This window comes from Somniosus microcephalus, chromosome 1 (genome assembly GCF_052327205.1).
Source record: "Somniosus microcephalus isolate GS21.2 chromosome 1, FLI_Smic_1.0, whole genome shotgun sequence".
Classification (NCBI taxonomy): Eukaryota; Metazoa; Chordata; class Chondrichthyes; order Squaliformes; family Somniosidae; genus Somniosus; species Somniosus microcephalus.
This window is the reverse complement of record NC_140987.1, coordinates 95,392,144-95,413,794: the sequence shown is the minus strand read 5'-3', so window position 1 is coordinate 95,413,794 and position 21,651 is coordinate 95,392,144. Positions and strand designations below refer to the sequence as shown.

General features: G+C 44.1%; 1 protein-coding gene across 1 annotated transcript in view; it reads right to left on the bottom strand.

Annotated features, from left to right (window-relative positions):
- LOC147124240 (zinc finger protein GLIS3-like) overlaps positions 1 to 20,793 on the bottom strand; it is a 297,628-nt gene extending 276,835 nt beyond the window's left edge. The window contains exons 1-3 of the mRNA XM_085983481.1: positions 20,704 to 20,793; positions 19,149 to 19,310; positions 14,320 to 14,430 (exon numbers count right to left, since the gene is read on the bottom strand). Coding sequence (XP_085839607.1) covers positions 14,320 to 14,430; positions 19,149 to 19,310; positions 20,704 to 20,793 — 363 coding nt within the window. The remainder of the gene's footprint in view (positions 1 to 14,319; positions 14,431 to 19,148; positions 19,311 to 20,703) is intronic.
- Positions 20,794 to 21,651: the final 858 nt, after the last annotated feature.

Sequence of the window (21,651 nt, the reverse complement as noted above, 5' to 3'; positions counted from 1 at the left end):
GGGTAGATGCAGGGAGCGTATTTCTCCTGGCTGGGGAGTCTAGAACCAGGGGTCACAGTCTCAGAATAAGGGGTCGGCCATTTAGCACTAAGATGAGGAGAAATTTCTTCACACGGAGGGTGGTGAATATTTGGAATTCTCTACCCCAGAGGGCTGTGGAGGCTCTGTTGTTGAGGATATTCAAGACAGAGATCGATAGATTTTTGAATATTAAGGTAATCAAGGGATATGTGGATGGTGCAGGAAAGTGGAGATGAGGTAGAAGATCAGCCATGATCTTATTGAATGGCGGAGCAGGCTCGAAGGGCCAAATGGCCTACTCTTGCTCCTATTTTTTCTGTTCTTATGCTCTTAATTGATGACTACTTCAGATTAGAAATCCCTGTGCTCGCCTGGAAGGAGGTGAAGGCAGAAAAGCTGAAAGAGGAGGTGAACTTTACTGCCACTGGCAGTATTGTACAGTCTCAATGGTGGAAATTGGCTGCATATCTCCTTGCAGCAGTGAGCACAGTTGTGTAACTGCCTCTGTGCTGACCTGAAGCCCACCGAATATGCTGCCCTCAGTTATTGCCCAACCATCTTCAGCTGCTTCATCAATGACCTTCCCTCCAACATAAGGTCAGAAATGGGGATGTTCGCTGATGACTGCACACTGTTCAGCACTATTCACAACTCCACAGATAATGAAGCAGTCCATGCCCGCATGCAACAAGACCTGGACGATGTTCAGGCTTGGGCTGATAAGTGGCAGGTAACATTCACGACACGCAAGTGCCAGGCAAAGACCAGCTCCAACAAGCGAGAGTCTAACCACCTCCCCTTGACATTCAATGGCATTACCATCGCCGAATCCCCCACCATCAACATCCTGGGAGGTCACCATTGACCAGAAACTTAACTGGACCAGCCACCTAAATACTGTGGCAACAAGAACAGGTCAGAGGCTAAGTATTCTGTGGTGACTGTCTCACCTCCTGACTCCCCAAAGCCTTTCCTCCATCTACAAGGCACAAGTAAGGAGTGTGATGGAATACTCTCCACTTGCCTGGATGAGTGCGGCTCCAACAACACTCAAGAAGCTCGACACCATCCAGGACAAAGCAGTCCGCTTGATTGGCACCCCATCCACCACCTTAAACATTCACTCCCTCCACCACCGGCATACAGTGGCTGCAGTGTGCACCATCTACAAGATGCACTGCAGCAACTTGCCAAGGCTTCTTCGGCAGCACCTCCCAAACTTGCGACCTCTTCCACCTAGAAGAACAAGGGCAGCAGATGCATGGGAACACCACCACCTCCAAGTTCCCCTCCAAGTCACACACCATCCTGACATCGCCGATCCTTCATCTGGGTCAAAATTCTGGAACTCCCTACCTAACGGTACCTTCACCACACGGACTACAGTGGTTCAAGGCGGCGGCTCACTACCACCTTCTCAAGGGCAATTAGGGATGGGCAATGAATGCTGGTCTTGCCAGCGACGCCCACATCCCATAAATGAATAAAAATATACATATATATCTGCCATAGTCTAGAGAGGCATAATGGCAGGTGCAGAGAGTCTGGGCTGGATTTTCATTCAGCAGTCGGGAAGGAGGCGGGACTACAACTTTTGGGTTTTAGTCCCGTCTCCATCGAGATGCGGCCAATCCACGCGATTTTCCCTTGATTGACCTTGTTGAGCCCGCCCAGCAGGCTCAGCAGGCCAATTAAGGGCCACCCGGCAACAGGTGACGTCACAGACTGAAATTTCATCTGTCAAGACGTGTTGGCAGATGAAATATCAGTGTTTCACAGCTGTTTGAAGCTGTCAAACACTGACAGTCTTACTTCTAACCTGAGTCCTTCTACGCAGACTAAGTTAGAACTCTTGCCGGCACTGAAAGCTGCAGGCTGTCACTTTTGACAGCTCGCAGCCATTCAGCTTTCAGTGCTGGCTGAATGATGGACTCCCAAAGCCTGGAGGAAGAAAGGCTGTAAAGGTAAGTACAGGTCATTTAAACTTCTTTACACACTTTAGGCACACCAAACACACTTACCTTTGCACTCATGCACCCATCACTCACCTGAACACCGACATCTTGACCCCTCCAAGCCCTTCAACCCGACGGCCCGCCTGCTCTTACCTGGCGTGGTTTGGAGCCGTCGGGAATCCCACACGACACCCTTCAAAATAGGGATTAGGCTAAAAACTGCCTGTTAACTACCTGTTAATTGGCACTAATCCCTTCTCGCCTTGGGTCGGTGGGTCCCAGTGCGGGGCGGGGCCTCCTTTTAAACTTACGTGGAGGCAGGATGGTGTCGGGACCCCCGAATTTGGGATTTTTGCCCCCCACACGCCTAAAAGCCTGCCTCACGGCACACTGAAAATCGGCCCCCCTGGATAGACATTCTCTCATCTTTTATCACTTCATCCTATAGATATTGCAATTAAGGTGCATTAAAAATAACTCTCATCTTCTCTTAAGGAAACCCAACAACCTCCCCAAAATAAAACAGCCAGAAAACGTCAAGAACTCTCTTCCACATAGAGCTTACTTTTAATGCCCAGCATGATGGCATAAATGATGGGCATGTCTTTTTTTTAAAAACTGCACATTCCTTCAATTCTGCTCTAGGTCCTCATTTACATGCAGGATGCCTGCTTAGCTAAGCGAGCTCACATTCCGTGATCTTTTTTGTGGCCATCATTGCTGTTAAATGGAGGCTGGGTTGTTCCCCTGCCCTCTGCATGTATACATGGCTGAAAATGGGAATACAGTTGTGTACAAGAGGAAGGGACCCAAAACCAAAGTGTAACTGACTTTACTTCTATTAGCATTCAACCCCTTTTGAATCAGGTACTAGTGCCAGGAGGAAAATAATTTTAATTACTGAGATCAGTCATTGAAAAAAATGGCACCTTACAGCAAAATCTAGACACTTTCTAATATATACGACCACAATGTGTATTTATATAGCACCTTTAATGTAGTAAAACATCCCAAGTTGCTTCACAGGATCGCTATCAAGCACCAATTTGATACTGAGCCTGTAGTGTATGTACCTTTAAGAGCCCCTGTGTACTGTAATACTGGTAGTGACCACTCGGGTATATAAGCCTGTATAGCGTCTTGCATCTTTTAGTTCACCTCCAGACTTTGTTCAGTAAACACCTGTTAAACCAACTCCTGCATTCCGTGTCTCCATTAACACACGGATACAACAGTGGCGACGAATTGGAAACGGACTTACCTGCAATTCGGCAGCACCTCAAGGAGATCGATTCCTCAGACGAAGGTCGAAGAAAAACAAAACAAAACTGTGAGTTCACCAGCTAGCCGGGCTGGTGGCAGGTACTGCACTAATCCTTCCTGGGCAGCGGGCTGGGGCTCGATCGGGTGGCTCTGCAGCGGGGCCGAGCAGCGAGTCGGAAGGCGGAGGCAAACAGAGACGGAGGGTGGAGCACTCGGGAGACGGCCGGCGCTGCAAAGCAGGTCGGCGTTCGGACCAAGCAGAGGGAGGGAAAAGTCCCAGAGAGTCCGGCGGGAACGAGTCTCCAACTATTAAAAATATCTGTGTAAATAAAAACCGCGGAGAACAGCATTGTCGGCAGCGGCGGGAAAGCGTGGGAGGCGCCATTTTTTCTCGGCAGGGAAGAAAGGAAAGCGCGGGAGGCGCCATTTTTGATTTTCAGGATGCCTAAGACTGGCAATATTACTGCTTTCGATAGTGATATAGAGGATTGGACCACATATGTGGAAAGAGTGGAGGTATATTGCACAGCGAATGAGGTAGAGGATGATAAAAAGGCATCAGTACTTCTAAATCTGATGGGCGCAAGGACATACAGGCTGTTACGAAACTTAATCACTCCAGCCAAACCGATGGACAAGAATTTTAAGGAGATTGTTGATACCCTACAGGAGCACTTAAACCCAACACCGCTGCTGATAGCGGAACGATTCAAATTCTTCAGGAGGAATCAACACAAGAATGAAAGTAACGCTGATTACCTCACCGAATTAAGAAAGCTGTCAAAGCACTGCCAATTCGGGGCAGGACTGGCAGATTCTCTATGAGACAAATTCGTCTGCGGTCTCCTAAGTGAAGGAACACAGGAAAGGCTACTTTCTGAGAAAGATTTGACACTGGACAAGGCTTTCAGTGTGGCTGTATCATACGAAGCAGCAGCAAGAGGAGCTGCAGAGATACAGCAAAAGCCACAGGACTTCGGCACCCATGAAATGACACGGGGTTTCGAGAGATGTTATCGCTGTGGCAGATCCACCCATGACCAGAGGGACTGCTGGTTCAAGGACAAAGCATGCAGGCAATGCGGAAAGATGGGACACATTGCACGTGTATGCCGATCTGGAAACAAAAAATCCACTGACAGAAAAAAAATCAATAAGGAAAAGTACAGAAAGGTACAAATGATGACGGACAGTAGATCCGAAGACCAGAAGAGCCATAGTGACTCCGGAAACAAGAGATTAAGCTGTCTCAAATTACATAATGTAATTGCCAAAGAAGATTACCAGACCATTTGGGTTACCCTCATGATAGCGGGGTCCCCAGTTAAAATGGAGCTAGATACAGGATCAGCTCTGACCGTCATAAGTCGACGGGATTACGAGCGGCTATTTCCGCATATACCTTTGAAAGACACATCCATTATCTTGAAGACATATACAGGGCAGAAAGTATACCCCAGAGGGAAAATAAGGGTGCCTGTTGTATACAACGGCAAGGAAATACAGAAGTTGTATTTATACGTTCTGCAAGATGGTGGTCCACCGCTGTTGGGACGTGAATGGATCAGGAAGATACGTTTAGACTGGCACTCCATTCAGGCACTGACGGTGACCAGTAAGAAAAAAAATGATGATGACGTCATACCTGAACGATTAAAAGACATCTTGGCCAATGCCAAAGAAGTGTTTCAACAGGAACTAGGAACCTTGAAAGGCATCACCGCTTCAATAAAAGTAGAAGATGCGGCAATTCCCAAGTTTTTTAAGGCAAGGCCGGTGCCATACACAATTCGTCCAGCAGTCGAGGCAGAGCTGGAGAATTTGGAAAAGGCAGGCGTGTTATCCAAGGTAGATTGGAGCGAGTGGGCAACACCCATCGTCCCAGTCATGAAGAAAACGTCGAATAATGATAAATCTGAAGAACAGAGAAAAATTCGCATCTGTGGGGACTTCAAGGTGACTGTAAACCCGGTCCTTCACACAGTACAGTATCCACTTCCGAGGATAGAAGATATTTTCGCCTCACTATCCGGAGGGAAACGTTTCACCAAAATTGACTTGGCACAGGCATATCTACAGATGGAGGTTGAGGAGGCCTCTAAAAGGTATCTCACGATAAACACACACAAAGGCCTGTACCAGTACAATCGACTGGTTTTTGGTGTAGCATCAGCTCCAGCTATCTGGCAAAGAGCTATGGAGCAAGTCCTGCAAGGGATTCCGGGGACTCAATGCTACCTAGACGACATCCTTGTAACAGGAGAAAACGACAACGAGCACCTTGCCAATTTGGAGCAGGTGCTCACTAGGCTGAGAGAACAGGGCCTACGAGCAAATCGCCCCAAGTGCGAATTTTTCCAGAAACAAATATCATATTGTGGCCATATAATTAACGAAGAAGGGTTGCATAAGTCACCTGAAAAAATTGAAGCAGTCATAAAAGCCCCAGCACCTGAAAATGTCTCACAATTAAGGTCGTTCCTGGGATTGATAAATTACTATCATAAATTTTTACCAAACTTGTCAACTGTTCTGCACCCTCTTAAGGTACTGCTACAAACGGGAGTAATTTGGAAATGGAGCGAAGACTGTAAACGTGCCTTCCATAAATGCAAAGGCTTGATCATGTCCAAGGAAGTGTTGGCTCATTACAACCCATCACTGCCAATCAGACTGGCGTGCGATGCATCCCCTTACGACGTAGGAGCGGTATTATCGCATAGATTCCCTGATGGCTTGGAGCGGCCGATAGCTTTTGCGTCACGCTCATTGAACTCAGCTGAGCGTAACTATGCCCAGATCGACAGGGAAGCACTCAGCCTGGTGTGGGGAGTGAAGAAATTCAACCATTACCTACACGGACAAAAATTTACCTTGTTGACTGACCATCAACCCCTCGTCTCCATATTCAACCCTAAAAAGGGCGTTCCCATTATGACAGCGCAAAGGCTACAGAGGTGGTCCCTTTTCCTAGGGGCACACCAATATCACATAGAATACAAAGGATCAAAACAGCATGGGCATGCTGACGGTTTATCGCACCTACCGTTGCCAACGGTAGAAGAGGCACCTGCAGTGGACCCAGTGGAGATGTTCCACTCAACCATAGTGGAATGTCTACCAGTAACAAATTCTACCATTGAAAAGGAAACGAGAAATGACCCGACTCTCTCACGAGTCTACGATTTAACGGTGAAGGGATGGCCAGCACATGGCGAACCACTGTTGCCAGTATTCTCGCAAAGAAGAGAACAGCTGTCAGTGTGCAGAGGAACCTTGATGTGTGGATCCAGAGTGGTGATTCCACCCAAACTCTAGGATAAAGTGCTAAAGGAGCTTCACGAGGGGCATCTGGGTGGAGTGAAAATGAAGAACCTAGCCAGAGCATTTGTGTGGTGGCCAGGTATCGATGGAGACATCGAAGAAATGACCAAGAGCTGTCTAGGATGCCAGAAGGTCCAAAATGCCCCACCACAAGCCCCTCTACATCCATGGGAGTGGCCCTCATCTCCATGGCAAAGGGTACATATCGACTTTGCTGGTCCATTTATGGACTCAATTTTCTTAATCGCGGTTGATGCACACTCCAAGTGGCCGGAGGTAATAAAGATGTCCTCCACCACCACGGAAAAAACCATCACAGTATTAAGGACCATATTTGCCAGGAATGGGCTGCCTGAACAGATCTGTTCTGATAATGGACCGCAATTTGTGTCCGAAGAATTCAGGAAGTTCTTAATAAACAATGGGGTTAAGCACTACACGTCCGCCGCATACCATCCCGCCACCAATGGATTAGCTGAAAGGTTTGTCCAGACCTTCAAGAAGGCCATAAAGGCCATGGGCAATGAAGACATAAATCTACAACATAAGGTAGATAACTTCTTGTTTGCGTACAGGAATGCAACACGTGGTTACAAACCAAACTCCCGCCATGATGTTTTTCAATAGAAGACTAAGATGCCGGCTGGATTTGATCAAGCCAAACATCAGAAGGGACATAGAGAACCGGCAATTTCAAGGCATGAATGAAAGGCCAACTAGAACCTTCCAGATAGGTCAACAAGTTTTGGCCCGGGAATACCGTACCGAGAAATGGCAGCCTGGAACTATTTGCACACGACTAGGACTGCTGATGTATACCGTGGACATTGGAGAAAGCATAATAAGGCGCCATGCTGGCCAGATCATAGAGTCATCCGAAAAGGGACAACCTACACCACAACTCTATACGCCTAATGATGAAGCAGAGATACCCATAGTATCTACCTCCGATCCGGTGATACTGGAACCAGATGAACCCGACACTGGCATTCAAGCCGAGTCGACCTTGCCAAAAGAACCTACTGCACCACCGAAAACTACTACACCACCAAGGCGTTATCCGGACCGAGTCAGGAAGCCTCCAGAGAGACTGACTTATAATTGATTAACTGCAGCAAATGTGTAGATTATTGTTCTTGTAAACATGTTAATTAATGATTACTTAAAATGTTATGTACTAATTATCTAAAAGGGGAGGAATTGTAGTGTATGTACCTTTAAGAGCCCCTGTGTACTGTAATACCGGTAGTGACCACTCAGGTATATAAGCCTGTACAGCGTCTTGTATCTTTTAGTTCACCTCCAGACTTTGTTCAGTAAACACCTGTTAAACCAACTCCTACATTCCGTGTCTCCATTAACACACGGATACAACAGAGCCATATAAGGAGATATTAGGACAGGTGACCAAAAGCTTGGTCAAAGAGTGAGGTTTTGAGGAGCGAGAGGTTGAAAGATGGAGAGGTTTAGGGAGGGAATTTCAGAGCTTAGGGTCTAGGCAGCTGAAGGCACGGCCGCCAATGATGGAGCGATGAAAAGGGGAGCTGCACAAGAGGCCAGAATTGGAGGAGTGCAGCAATCTCAGAGGGTTGTAGGGTGGGAGGATGTTATCAGAAATAATTATACCTTGCTGAAAATCTGCTGTGCAATTGTGTAGTTATTTTCTATTGCAGATGTGCATGGTTATATCATTTGACTCAGACTGCCGTGGCATTGTAACACGTATTATACTGCAGTGTTCCTGTCCATGTGACTCATTCATCATTGATGCAGACTTTTGTTCCACTGAATGGGTCGAGAAAATAATATATTGTATATAGATAATGGATACCAGGGAGTGGTTACAAGATTGTAATCTCACTAAGAGGTTCAGACAATGTCACAAACTATTAGCGCAGAACAATTTACGACAATTATCTAAACCCCAAAATGAAATTACAGCCTTGAAATTACACTCATCCATCTGTATGACATATACGATGGAGCTCATTCGGGAAAGGATTAGTTTTAGGTTTTTTTTAAAAACTGGCAATGAGTGTCACAGTAGATGCCAATGGTCAGTGTGCTTCGTTTATTTAATTGTGATGCTGTCATTTTGAAAGATTAATGACTGTGCTGCATTATTTGAAAATTATGTTTACTTCACATTATAAAGGAATAATGCTCCTTATAACTTACCTATGTGTAGCCATTTCACTTTGGAGTTGAAATTGCTGTTTGGAAATTTTACCAACAAAAGTGCGTGCGAGTTCAAGTGGAACACTGCTTTATGCTCACAACTTTTTTTGTTCAAATTGGTGAAGGATTTTCACCTCCTTTGTTTCCCGATTTTGTGCATTTAACTCGAGCTTGTGGCTTCCAATTTCCATTGGGCAGACATTTTTGACAAGTTTTCAGCTCACAAACCATGATGTTGAACAAGCACCAATTCAACAGCAATAAATATACTCGGGTGCCAGGAGTAGTGTATTACTATAAAATATACAAAAATACGCAATAAAACAAAACTAAAACAATTTAAATACTTCTGGTCATCCTGTCTCCCTTATTCCCCTTTTCTCTCTCTCTATTTTACCTTTATTTATAATGAACATATCAATTCTTCTGAATCTAACCATTTTTCTTTGTTACTCACTTGTCTTCTACTGCCTTCCTGATCCAGCTGTAGCGGACGCCCTGCAGTCAGCTGGGACAACATGACCGGAAAATGGATGTATGTATCATAAATGTTGTACTGCTGTGAGTTCTTTAAGATTATTGTTCTGATGATTAGCTTTGTGCGACCTTTCATGGTAGGCCAATGAGATTCTATTAAGTTGGCCAGTATGTTGTTGTATTGCATGTTTTTTTCTAATAAATGGAAAATTCTTTTGTTGTTATGAGATGTAAGTATTCGACAGGTGAAACTTCAATGTCTGGATATAAATATAATAACCACCTCACTACCTCTGTAGCAAATGTGCAGAAAACAAGGAAATGGTATATACAGGTGTGACAAGCAAATTGCTTTGTGGTTATAGTTGGAGCAAGGTTAGGTCATAAATGTGCAACCATTTCTATAAATAAGCAGAGGTTGAGGAGGGGCTCTATAGATACGCCAAGACAATTAAATTCCCAGAGTTGTAAACAAGTTGGATATAAACAAAGGTAGCGTAGCTATTGTTTGTTAGAACAGACTCAAGAAGATATTGTGCTGAAGTCTGTTCTCCAGAGGGAGGTATATACTCTTTTTGTATTTGGCAGTACTACTAATAAATTAACTGAAGACATTTTGTTGTTGTGAGCTTGACTATCTGGTGTCTGAAACCATAAGACTCCTAGCTTTGGAGTTAACAGTACAGTTCATTTTGGAGGAGGGACTAACTTTCCAGAACATTGGCCCATGAGCTGATCACTCGCTCTTAAGGCTCATTTTTAGCCAACTGTCAGAAATGCATAGATTGACCTAGTAATAGATGTAACCAGGCAAAACCAGGAAGGACTGCTGCTTGATCAGTTACCTGGTTAGTTGCACAGGAGACCTAATCATGCCCAGATAAGATAACTCATCTGCAGCACAGAAGGGGTTCACCAAAATAGACAGTGGACAGCAATAATGTTAGAGAGAGGCACCATTACAGGCACATTCTGTAACTATACAGCATTGCTAAAGCACTCTGAAGATTTTGAGGGAGTGATCCATAAGTACTAAATATGTATTTACATTTCCAAATGATCCACATGAGTGGTATGTTCTTGGAAGATTTCACTTTGGAATGAAAAATTTGAATCCACACTAAATGGAAGACTTGAGGTGTAACAGCTTGCTTGAATTTTTAAAATTTATTATAGAATTATAGAATGATACAGCACCTATGTCAGCTCTTTGGTAGAGCTATCCCATTAGTCCCACTCCTCTGACCTTTCCCCATTGCCCTGCAAATGTTTCCCCTTCAAATATTTATCCAACTACCTTTTTGTTTAAAAACTTATTTTAGACATTGAAAATTTCAGTTTCTGACAAGGAATGGTGTTAGAAATATTGTCAAACAATACTCTGAGTAATTTGTTCAGCAACAAACTGTGATGATGAAAGTTCACGTAATGTTTTCCCATTATAAAATATTGACATAGGGTTTTTTCCATTATGATATGCTGAGATACACGTTTTCCATTATAAAATCATAACAGCATGACACAGAAAGCAAGGTTAATATGTGCAGTAAGTGCATGTCATATGTAAGATTTTTTTAATTATATAGATTATGTTTTAATACCAAGTAAGCTGTTTTTAAAAAACAAAACATAGTTTCAATAAGTCACTTATAATGGAAAAGAGATTAGCTGTTCTCCATCTCTTCACTATGTAAACTCTCCCCTAATTTTCCACTGTTTCTGCAGCTTTGGTAATGCAACAAAACTTCCTGTCACTTAGTTCATTAATGTCAGGTCGAATCTGGACTTTACTATTCATTGTTAAAATTCTCAACAACACCCCCCCCCCTCCGCCCCCACATAATTTGGCATGAATGCTCCTGATTGGCCTTTATCATATAGGGAGGAACTTACAGCTTTGGCGGGAGCATAAAACAGGCAGTCGTAGATCGATCACCTGTTATACATGCTGCCTGATTTTCCCCCTCTCTTGACTTCAATGGAGAGGAAATTCATGCGGGTTGTGTAATGGGTGGCCAATCCGCTAGCGCCCACTTTATCTGACCCCCGCCGAAGTTGAAAGTTCCGGCCACGGTTATAGAATCATAACGGCACAGAAGGAGGCCATTCGGCCCATTGAGTCCATGCCAGCTCTCTGTCGCGCAATCCAGTCAGCCCCATTCCCCCGCTCTATCCCCATAACCCTGCAAGTTTATTTCCCTCAAGTGCCTATCCAGTCTCCCCTTGAAAATATTGAGGGGGAAAAATGTGGTTGATTAGCGCCTCCCATTAGCGCCCTAAGAGGGCGCTAATGGGGCGCAAAGCAACTAGTGCCCGGGTGCGGCGATGTTGGCACCACTTGTGAAATTGACCAGACATTTTGTGGTGGCATTAAACACTTCCACCATGATCTCCTACGCCCGCAGATCGTGACGTCAGTTGAGCGTGCAATGCCCCGGTCGAGATATTGAGTGGCGCCCCCTGCCTTTCCACCTGCCGCTAGCAACGACAGGTAGAGGGGAACGTTTTGCAGTCGGGAAGGTGCTGAGGGAGCGCTATTTAAAGGCGGCTGCTTCCTGCCTTTTTTTGTCGGCAAATTTTTGGTTTTAACACTGTCCGAAGGAGTTTTGGCCAACAGCACCACTTTTGAGGTTCCTAAGCGCCGCGCTCTTTCCCTGGGCCTATCCATTAGTACTTCCAACACAATTGCTTTTGAGGTCTCTCCAGGCTGAGATTCAAGGCTGCAATGAGCAGGGTGTGGCTGGCCGGCAAGATGGCCCCTCCCCTTTAAGAACTGGATGGCGTCAGTGTGTCCATGTTCCATTGCTAACTGACATCACCTGAGCTTCGCCAGCGCTCTGAGGTAGTGCCTCGCTCCTCGGTGTTAGTGCCTTAAGAGAGGTGTGTAGCGCCTGATTTAGTGCTCAAATCACCTCCAGGGGCAATGGAGGGCAAGTTTGCAGTCAGAGGCGATAATTAGCGCCGGGCGCTAAACTTTGCGCCCAGCCAATAATAGCGCCCCAAACGTTGAATAGATTGTCCGGCGGTAGGTCAGGGGGTGCAACTGAAGTTTGCGGCTGCGGCGCGAGCGGGGCGCTGCGCACGGCAATGATGTCATCGCCAGAGGCGCAGCGCCACGGGGCGCTACCGGTTACTGCCGTCGCTAACCTCCTGCTGAATTTCACGGGAGGCATTGGCGGCGCTGCGCCCAGGCACTAACGGGAGGCGCAGAGCAACCCAATTTTTCCCTCATAGTCTGTTAGTGCTTTCTACTGCCATAATCATTAAAATGAATTTGTGAGATTCAACCCTTTAACCAACCTTTAAGGAATCCATTTCTTACCAAGATGTTAAAAAAAATTGGGTTGATTTTAACTCCCCAAAAATCAGTGCTACGGGCGATGGAATCGAATAGGTCCTGAAAAGATACGTTTGAAATTATTTTTCTGGAGCTCATGGAGCATGAGTGCTCCTCCAGCACCCACAAAAGTACTACGAGCCTTTGCTGGCCTTGGCTCCAACTCTCAGCCTTTCTTACTCCTCCCTCCCAGGACCTACTTGCAGCTGTCAGTGGTGTCCCAAACAGCCTACATTCCTGTGGGGCAAAGCTGGTAAACTGCCTCAGAATCCCCACTTGGTGTCCGCAGCTCGCCGGCCCAATTAAAGTATGGTCTGGGCCTCAAAATCGCAGGGGCCTCTTTGCCGCAGGTACAGGAGTCCAGCCGGTGCACTCTGCTGGTTGGCCGCCCGGAAGTCAATATCGACTCCATTGTTCATTCAAGACACTGGTACAAGTTCACCTGACCTTGGTGCTAGGAAGCTCATACAGCTGAAGAGTGGGCAGGAAATCATACTGGAATGGGTCAGCAATGTTACCCTTCAGTCAAGCAAATTCTAATATATTGCAGTTAGGCCACGGAAAGTCTGTGCAAGGCATTTTGCTGGAAAGAATATCTTTTTCACAAGCTGATTCCTGCCTGTATTGGGACAAGAGGCCAGATAAGCATAAAAACTTTGTAGGAGAAAGGAAGTCTTAATTTTGGAGCTCAGCGTGAGCCTTGTACAGCAGTCCCATGTGCTAATGCTAAATTATCAGTCAAATGATAAGTGATGTGTTGAATCCAACCATTGGAGTTCCTCCTGTTCTTTTAATTAGTGTTTGTTCCATTTGAGTTTCCCTTCTTCTCTCCTGATTTATGCTGGGGTAGGATTCCATGTGCACTAGCTGCCATCTAGCACCCAGCCCATTCTTCATATGTGATGTTGGATAATGAGCAGACTATTTGACCATGGAGTGGGAATGGGGGGAACTGAATCTTCACACACATTCACACAGTAGGAGTCACTGGATCATAAGCAGTTGCTGGGTTTTTATCCCCCCTCCCTAACTCAGGAATGCTGAGACCAACTGTACCATTCCTCCACAGCCCTGGCTCATGTCATTTGAGTTAGCACAGACCAAGGATTGAATCTGGGCCCTTGTGGTCTGTCTGATTCAGTTCCACATTAAGGAATGTGCTTATCAATTGACACATGGGGAAACCATTCTATCCATTCTTGCACGTTGCAGTGCCATCCATCATTTCAGTCTGAAACCCGTAGTCTTACATTTTGATTTTAAAATTCTGGTGCATTATTCCTCATGTTATTGCAGCATCCAAAATTACAGTCATTTCAGATTAAGGTAATCACAAGCCACCCGGTATGAATGTGGTTTTCCCTGTCGGATCCACAGACAGGTTTATTTGTTTGCCCTTTACATTGCTAAGGGTTTAGTGATGCTGAATTAGAAATCTGTTAATCAATTATCTTTCTAGCACTAACTACTTTCTATGACTGACCTAGCAATTTTAAAAGGGTTATCTATTAACTTAAATAATAAAATAAGCTGACTGGAATTAATGTGGCATTTCTTATTACCTATACTTATATAGATAGCCAGAGCGGTGTATTTATTATGTTCTTGAATAATGAGAGTCATAAATTAAAGACTGAGGGTATGCATCTTATGTCCAAAGTATTGTTAAACTTTGAAATAAACTTTTACTATAAGAGAATCAACATTCTTTGTTGTTCCCGTTCCATCACAATTCCTTTCTTCAATACCCCCTAATTAACTCACCTTCTTTCTGGCCTGCTGTTCTTTTGTGGAATGTGCCTTCACATGCTTTCTGAGGGAGCTTGGGTCAGTGTACCGCTTAGTACAGCCTGGGATCTGACATGCATACGGTTTCTAAAACAAAAAGAGAAAACAGCACCAGCTTTAGTACAGTGAAGGTTAGTTTGATGTGAGGCTTCTAACCGAGAGCATTCTGCTGTATGTTACTCCGGTCTAATCTCAGACTAATCAACTTCACCTGGACCAGGCATGCAAGACCTGAAGTAGCGGTCAAAGGTTACTGACAAACACCCATTTTCCAATTGCGAATAATATAACACACCTTATATGGCTGCATGCTAACCATTGAACAGAATGAGTTGCATTCCCTACCAAAACAAACTTGTTATTAAGATTTGACTAAATTCTATTCTTTTGTACCTTTTACCATCTTTGTGACTTTAATTTATTTTTCAGTGAAAGCTTGCAGCTGACTTCTGTAATTATTGTAATTATATACTTACAATTATTTCAGCCCCTGAGACTCTGCGGCATAGTCAGAAACGATTAGCAACAGAAAGCATTTAGGGTTTCAGCTCAAGAAACAGCAGAAAGGTCCATGTAACAGTATCTGATCACTATGAGAAAAAATAAAATCTGCTAGGAAAGACAGAAAACAAAGGTAGAAGTAAGAAATTAGTTCTGACACACACAGGGTTTAGAATGTTGGTCATGTTTTTCCAAGCAATTTTGTTTAACTCGTTAACTACTACAGTTGTCATCTGCTGTAGCAACAATTTAAATGGGAGTAACACTATGGGTAAGTACTATCTGCCAGCTGTTACTTAAGGAGGAGACTAACTTTATGAGTGAGAACAATCACTATTAGATAATTTAGGGGGAGAGTAATTCCTCATAAAATCTTACAGCACAGTAGGAGGCCATTCGGCCCAACCCACCATGCTTGTGCCGGCTCCTTGCAAGAGCTATCCAATTAGTTCCACTGTCCTGTTCTTTCCCTACAGCCCTGCAATTTTTTCCTTTTGATGTATATGTTCAATTCCCTTTTGAAAGTTACTATTGAATCTGCTTACACCACATTTAGGCAGTGCATCCCAGATCATAACAACTCGATGCGTTAAAAAAATTCTCCACATCACTCCCCTGGTTCTTTTACTAATTATCATAAATCTGTATCCTCTGGTTACCAACCCTCCTGCCAGTGGAAACAATTTCTTCTGATTTACTCTATCAAAACCCTTCATAATTTTGAACACCTCTGTTAAATCTCCCCTTTAGCTTCTCTGCTCTAAGCAGAGCAATTCCAGCTTCTCTAGTCTCTCCACATAACTGAAGTCCCTCATCCCTATTATCATTCTAGTAAATTTCCTTTGCACCTTCTCCAAGGCCTTGACATCCTTCCTAAAGTGATGTGCCCAGAATTGGACACAATATTGGTCCAGAAATTCCGTTCGCAGCCCTCCCGCGGGCGGAGGGCTGCGATCCTGAAAAATCTGCGCCTGGACCGGAGGGCTCCCGGGAGGCGCAGAATTCTGTTGATGTGCCTCCTCAAACTGCCGGTGTGCAGGGCACGCGTATCCCAGGGGTGCAGCTAGTTCGCAGCGTCCCTGGGATCACGTGGGCCATGGGGAGCCAATCAGAGCAGGGAATCTCCATTCATAGATTTGACAGGAAGACTTGTCAAATCTATGAATAGAGATCAGCCCCAAAACATAAGCAAAACTTTAAATAAATGTTTTAAAAAACATCACATTTTTAAAATGACTATAAATTACATAAATTAACTATTTTAAACAAAAATTTAAATTTTTGAAAAAAATAATTAAAGTTTTTAACGGAGCTAAAAATAAACGTACCTTTCTTTAAATGATTTAAAAATGAAAAATCAGTGGAAATTTTTTTTTTCTTTTACTTCTTCACCTCTTGCCTTGTTAAAAGCAGGCCTTGCGCCTGCTTTTCCAGGTGCAGCTGTTTCAGACTTACCTGGACTGAAGCAACAGCTGAAAAAATGGAAGTTTCAGCCGTACGCGCTGCCTATCCGGCGCAGGCGTTTGACCTGTCAAGCCCTTTCTTTGAAGAACGGAAATTCCGGTTTCCAGCGCATGCGTAAAACCGGCACTTCTGCTGGCCCTACGGGTGAGTACACAGCGCATACACACCCATAGGGAACAGAATTTCAGGACCAATTGTGTTTAACTACCATCAATTAGAGGAACATAATTCTATGGAGAAAGACTCAAAAAACTTCTGCTTTTCTTGTTAGAACAATGCAGATTATGGGATAATATGATAGAGCCGTTTAAAATTATCTTCTTCTTTTGTATGGTAGTAACAAAAAACAAATTAAATATCAATATCTATGTCAGAAATCCAGGCCAAAGCTTCTGGTGTAACAGCGTGGACATCTTGTAGGCTGCCTGCAAATTTCCTCTGAAGGCAATGTTTAATGATGTGCTCCAGGGTCTGATTAGGAGCTCTGTAGTCGCATGATGGGGATGCTTTAATCTTCCATCTATGGAGAAGTTGGCATGACCGGTTCTGAGGCATTCTGAGTTTAAAATTATGAAAGCATGGGACAGGATGGATAGAAGCAGATTGTTTCCAGTAGGTCTATAACCAGGGGGCCATAGATACAAGATTAAATGCAAGAGATATAGAGAGTAATAGCAACTTCTTTACACAGAGAGTCGTGAGGCTGTGGAATTCACTTCCAGCATTAGTGGTTGAAGCAGAAACTAAGGCAATATTCAAGATTAGAATGGACAGATGGATGAAGCAAAAGGGAACAGGATGGGTAAATGTGATTAGGGCTACTTGATCATATGGAGGGTAAATGCTGACATGAACTGGTTGAGCTGAATGGCCTGTTTCAGTGTTGTAACTTCTATGTAGGTCTACAGTTAACTCTACTGGCAGCCAGCAGCAATTGAATAACAGAATTCCCTTATCCCCTTATTGCACTTTGGAGCTTCTACAATTTTCTTACATGTTTCTCTGATCAGTGATGCCACTGTAAAGATGTCAGATGCCTTTATATTGTAGGCTGATCTATACTGAACTTCACATCAAGGAGATGAGAGGTGAAAATAGTCAATGCAGGTTCTAAACATAGACCCAAACAACAAGGGCAAGCCAGGTGGGCTAAAAGTACTTTTCATGTTCTTGTGTTCTTAATTATTACCAGAACTGAAATAATTAACATTAATGAAAGAGATGAAAACTTGTGTTGGAGGTTATGCACCCACCCTCAACAGTTTACATTAGCGAATGAGGAAAGTGCATGAATTCCATAATGAGCAAAGAATTGGACTCAGATAAACTGGGTCCCATCTTTACCTTTCTGGATCTTTGAATAGTATCACAACCCCAAAGACCGCTTGAGCTCTTTGTCTTGTGTTCTGTTACATTTGGGAATATTGTCTAGAAATTACTGTTGCTGACATTAGTGAATGAACAATGAGAACATTTGTATGGTATTACTCATTACACTATTTTAACACATGCATTAACTCATTTATTCTAAAATAGCAGACTGTAGAATCTCATATGAACATTAAGTGCTTGTCTGTTATATTCTCAACCGAGTTTCTGGATTTGTATCTCTTCTCCAGCAGGGACTAAATGGGATGTGAGGAAATTCTCTTAATGTGTTCAACTCACATGAAAAGCCAAATGTTAAACAAGTTTAAATGATTTATTTGAATAAGTTTGAATCCACACAGTAACAGATGAAAATAATTAACTGTTACCAATTATTTAGGGTAAGGTTAAAATATTCAATGTGCTTTGTTACATAATCTTAAAATTATTTCCCAAGTAATATTTAACAAAATATTAAATAATATGAAAGCATTTTATACCATATGGATATTTTATTTCTTGGTCAATAAGCAACAGGAATTACAATAAAAATAACACTTTTTCAGGGCCTTGCATGTTAGTACTGTTGCATTTTAGATAACACATTATGATTATGAAGAGGTTCAAGAATAAATTAAGAGGCAAACCAGAAATATGATGACAGGATTATTTTTTGAACTAGATTACAACTATTTACCATAAAGTTTGAAAGATTTTGGGGGAGAAATTCGGTGGGCTGCGCCACCAGTTAGTGCCTAAAGAGGGCACTCAGTGGCTTTAGCGCCACTGGCCACACCTCCCACGATATTTAGCTGGGGCGCTAATGGCAGCGTTAGTCTGTTGCGCTGCGCCGCCACCGATGACATCATCGGTGTGCGCAGCGCCCCGCTACCGCCCCGATCGCGATATTTGGCAGCGACCGCCTCTGTAGCACCGCTCGCTAATCGCGCCCGGTTCACGGGGCCTACCTGTGGCGGCAGTGGCGCAAATTAAGGTGGAGGTGCGGGGTGGCCGTTTTTTTCGGTGGCCGCCTGCCAGCACCTCCGTCCCCAGCCTCCTGTTCTCCCCCCGCGGCATTGCCAGCTGTTTTCCGACAGCCCGGCACTTCTCCTCGGTGCCGGGCTCTTTTGCCAGCACTTGCGATCGCTCATCGCGCTGGTGCAGGCCCCTCCCCCTTAAGAATGGGAGGAAGGCCTGCAGTATTGCAGCGTGCCGTGCCGCAGCGTGTGGCGCTGCGGCACGTTGCGCTGCGATATTCAGTTTCAGCGCCCTAAGAGGGACGCGGAGCGCCTCGAGCCTCGCCCGTGTCCCTCTTGGGGCGCTCAAGCTGAATTTCCGGCGAACGCTGCTGCTCCGATCGCAGCGCAAAATCTGGCGCCCAGGCAAGCTTGGCGCCCCGTTTGCAGCTCCACCCAATTTCTCCCCCTTTATTTCTTAATAATAGTGCTAATTTCTGATTTAGAGAGTCTTACTGTATCTAGATGTGTTCTCTGGTGCTTGGCGCGGTCACTTGAGTTGCTAAAGGCTTTTTGGCAGCCTGGATGCTGACAAAGGTAAGGTTTTTCCCCTGTATGACTTCGTAGGTGAATCTTGAGATTTTCCAGTCTTGAAAAAGCCTTATTACAGCCTTCAAACTACAGGAAAAGATTTGAGAAACTGTTGTTAGAAGAAAGGCTAGGATACAAATTTCTATCAGGAAATGCATCTGTTCCACAACTTTCAATTTCAATTCTGAGGATTTGTCACATCCAAGACATTAACCTTTTTTTTCCAGGTGGTGACGGACCTGTTGTGCATTTGCAACATTTTATGTTTTATTCCCGATTTCAATACTTGTAGGGTTTCTATGTATCTCTTCACACTTTCTACAATAGGTATTTTGGTTTCAATTGCTTTTTTTAAGGTGCATATCTAAATTGTCTTGTTAAAAATAATACCAAAATCATGGCAATATTACTGAATATATCAACTATCAACTTGATTACTTCTGACTTTTTTTAAACCTGTTGTTTACTCTTAATAATTGCAACCAATCTATAGGTAACCTGTATCTAAAGAAGCCTGGTTATAAAAAACAAGGCTAATTCTCATGCCGTCCACTCCAGAAATATTTAGCTTTATTCAGAGGGGATAGATAACAATGGGCCGGATTTTGATGGAAAAATAACTGTGTGTTAACGATGCACGTCATTATTCTGACAATTGGCCAGCAAGTTCAGGGGATTAAGAGATATGCCGTAAAACGTGCATCTCCAGAACTTGCTGTCGATTTATGCCGCTCCACCGTTTGCTTCGCACAAATGGCATCTCAGCCTTAGCGTCTCTGTTATTTTTAAGAACTTGCTGAATTTTCATAGTTGCCCATTAAACTTGCCACAGAAAGTTAATTCTGGTAATTAATAGCATAAGTACCCTTTTAACAATGTGATAATTGTTAATACATTGCCAATCAACCTATCTGACCCAGAAAGGGAATGATTGAAACTGTGGATTCCTTCAGGTAGTGCATTGTCCTTAAAGATTTTTAAAATGTAGAACTTAACATTTAGGTTTTTTTTCTTACTTTTCCTTTGTCTTTTGCTCTCTCTTAATCCAATCTTTCCTTCCCTCTCTTTATTTTTCTTTCTGTAACTGATTTGACTCTAATCCAACCTATTTCGTTCTCCCTTGTTCCTCTGCTTCTTTCCTCAATCCTTAAATAACATTGGTTAAGGAGATAGACTGTTGGTCCCATCGTTCACCAAGGTCGCAGATGCCCCGTTGCCCTTGCTGTGCAGATATTAGCTCGCACATCCAGCAAATTGCAGCACAAATATTTTTCAAACTGAATGATGTGGGAAAAAGTTTAACTAACGGGGCATGCTGTGAGATGCCCTGTTCCAACAAATTTGTGGCCACCATAGCAAATTTTACATTTGAACTGCAACCATTTTTAGCATTCAACAAGTTGATGAAAAAAAATGCCAAAAAATCTATTAAAGCTTGAGCAACAAGGGAGGCATTTATTGAATATAGTTATTATCTTACCAAGCTTTTCTGTTCAGTATAGAATTCAGGGCTTGCAGTTTTGTCTTCCGCAGATACATGTTGCCCATTAGCGGCATCATTCACAAACATGGGGTCAGCTTCCACAGATATGCCAAAGATATCCAGCTCTATGTTTCCACCACCTCTCTCAACCCCTCCACTGCCTCTCAGCTGTCAGACTGCTTGTTTGGCAACCAGTCTTAGATGAGTTGCAATTTTCTCCAGTTAAATATTGGGAAAACCAAAGTCATCGGCCCCGATTTTCGGCTTGTGTAGGAAATGGTCGGGTTTCCCCGAATGTGGGGTTTCTGACACACATAAAAAAGTGTCAGCCAGCTCCACGCAATTTTCCCTCAAGTGGCCAATTAATTCCCAGCATGTGGGAAGCCTTGCTAATTGTCCATTTTGAGTCAGAAATCCCCACAGTATGATGTCATCATTCGCGGTGCTTTCAAGGTCCATAGCAAGCACTGCATCATCTGAAGGCTTCCAAACGAACCAAACAGGATGGCAGAGGAGCCTGCAGCAGCTGAGGCCAGTGCCAGGCCCCGAGCTGCCTTCAAATTCAACGAGGCTTCACTGTAGGCATTATTGGATGGGGTTAGGGCCCACAGGGAGGTCCTCTTCCCTAGGTCAGGGAGGAAGAGGCCTCCCACTGAGACCAATGCTGCATGGATGCAGGTGTCAGCAGATGCCAACTCGCTGGGAGTCACCAGAAGAACCTTGGCATTATATCTCTAACTCCTTCCTTTACTCCCCCACAGTACCATCCAGAGCCCCCGTCCTCACTGTGGAGGAGGAAGAGGCTGTGCAGCCAGACTCCTCAGAGGAAGCTCCAGCCTCTGAGGGCACAGCGTCAGCAGAAATAAGTGCACCCAGCACCAGCGCAGACACTCACACCTCGGGGGGACCTTCGGGACATAGAGTAGTGTTGTCTCCTGGTGTTTT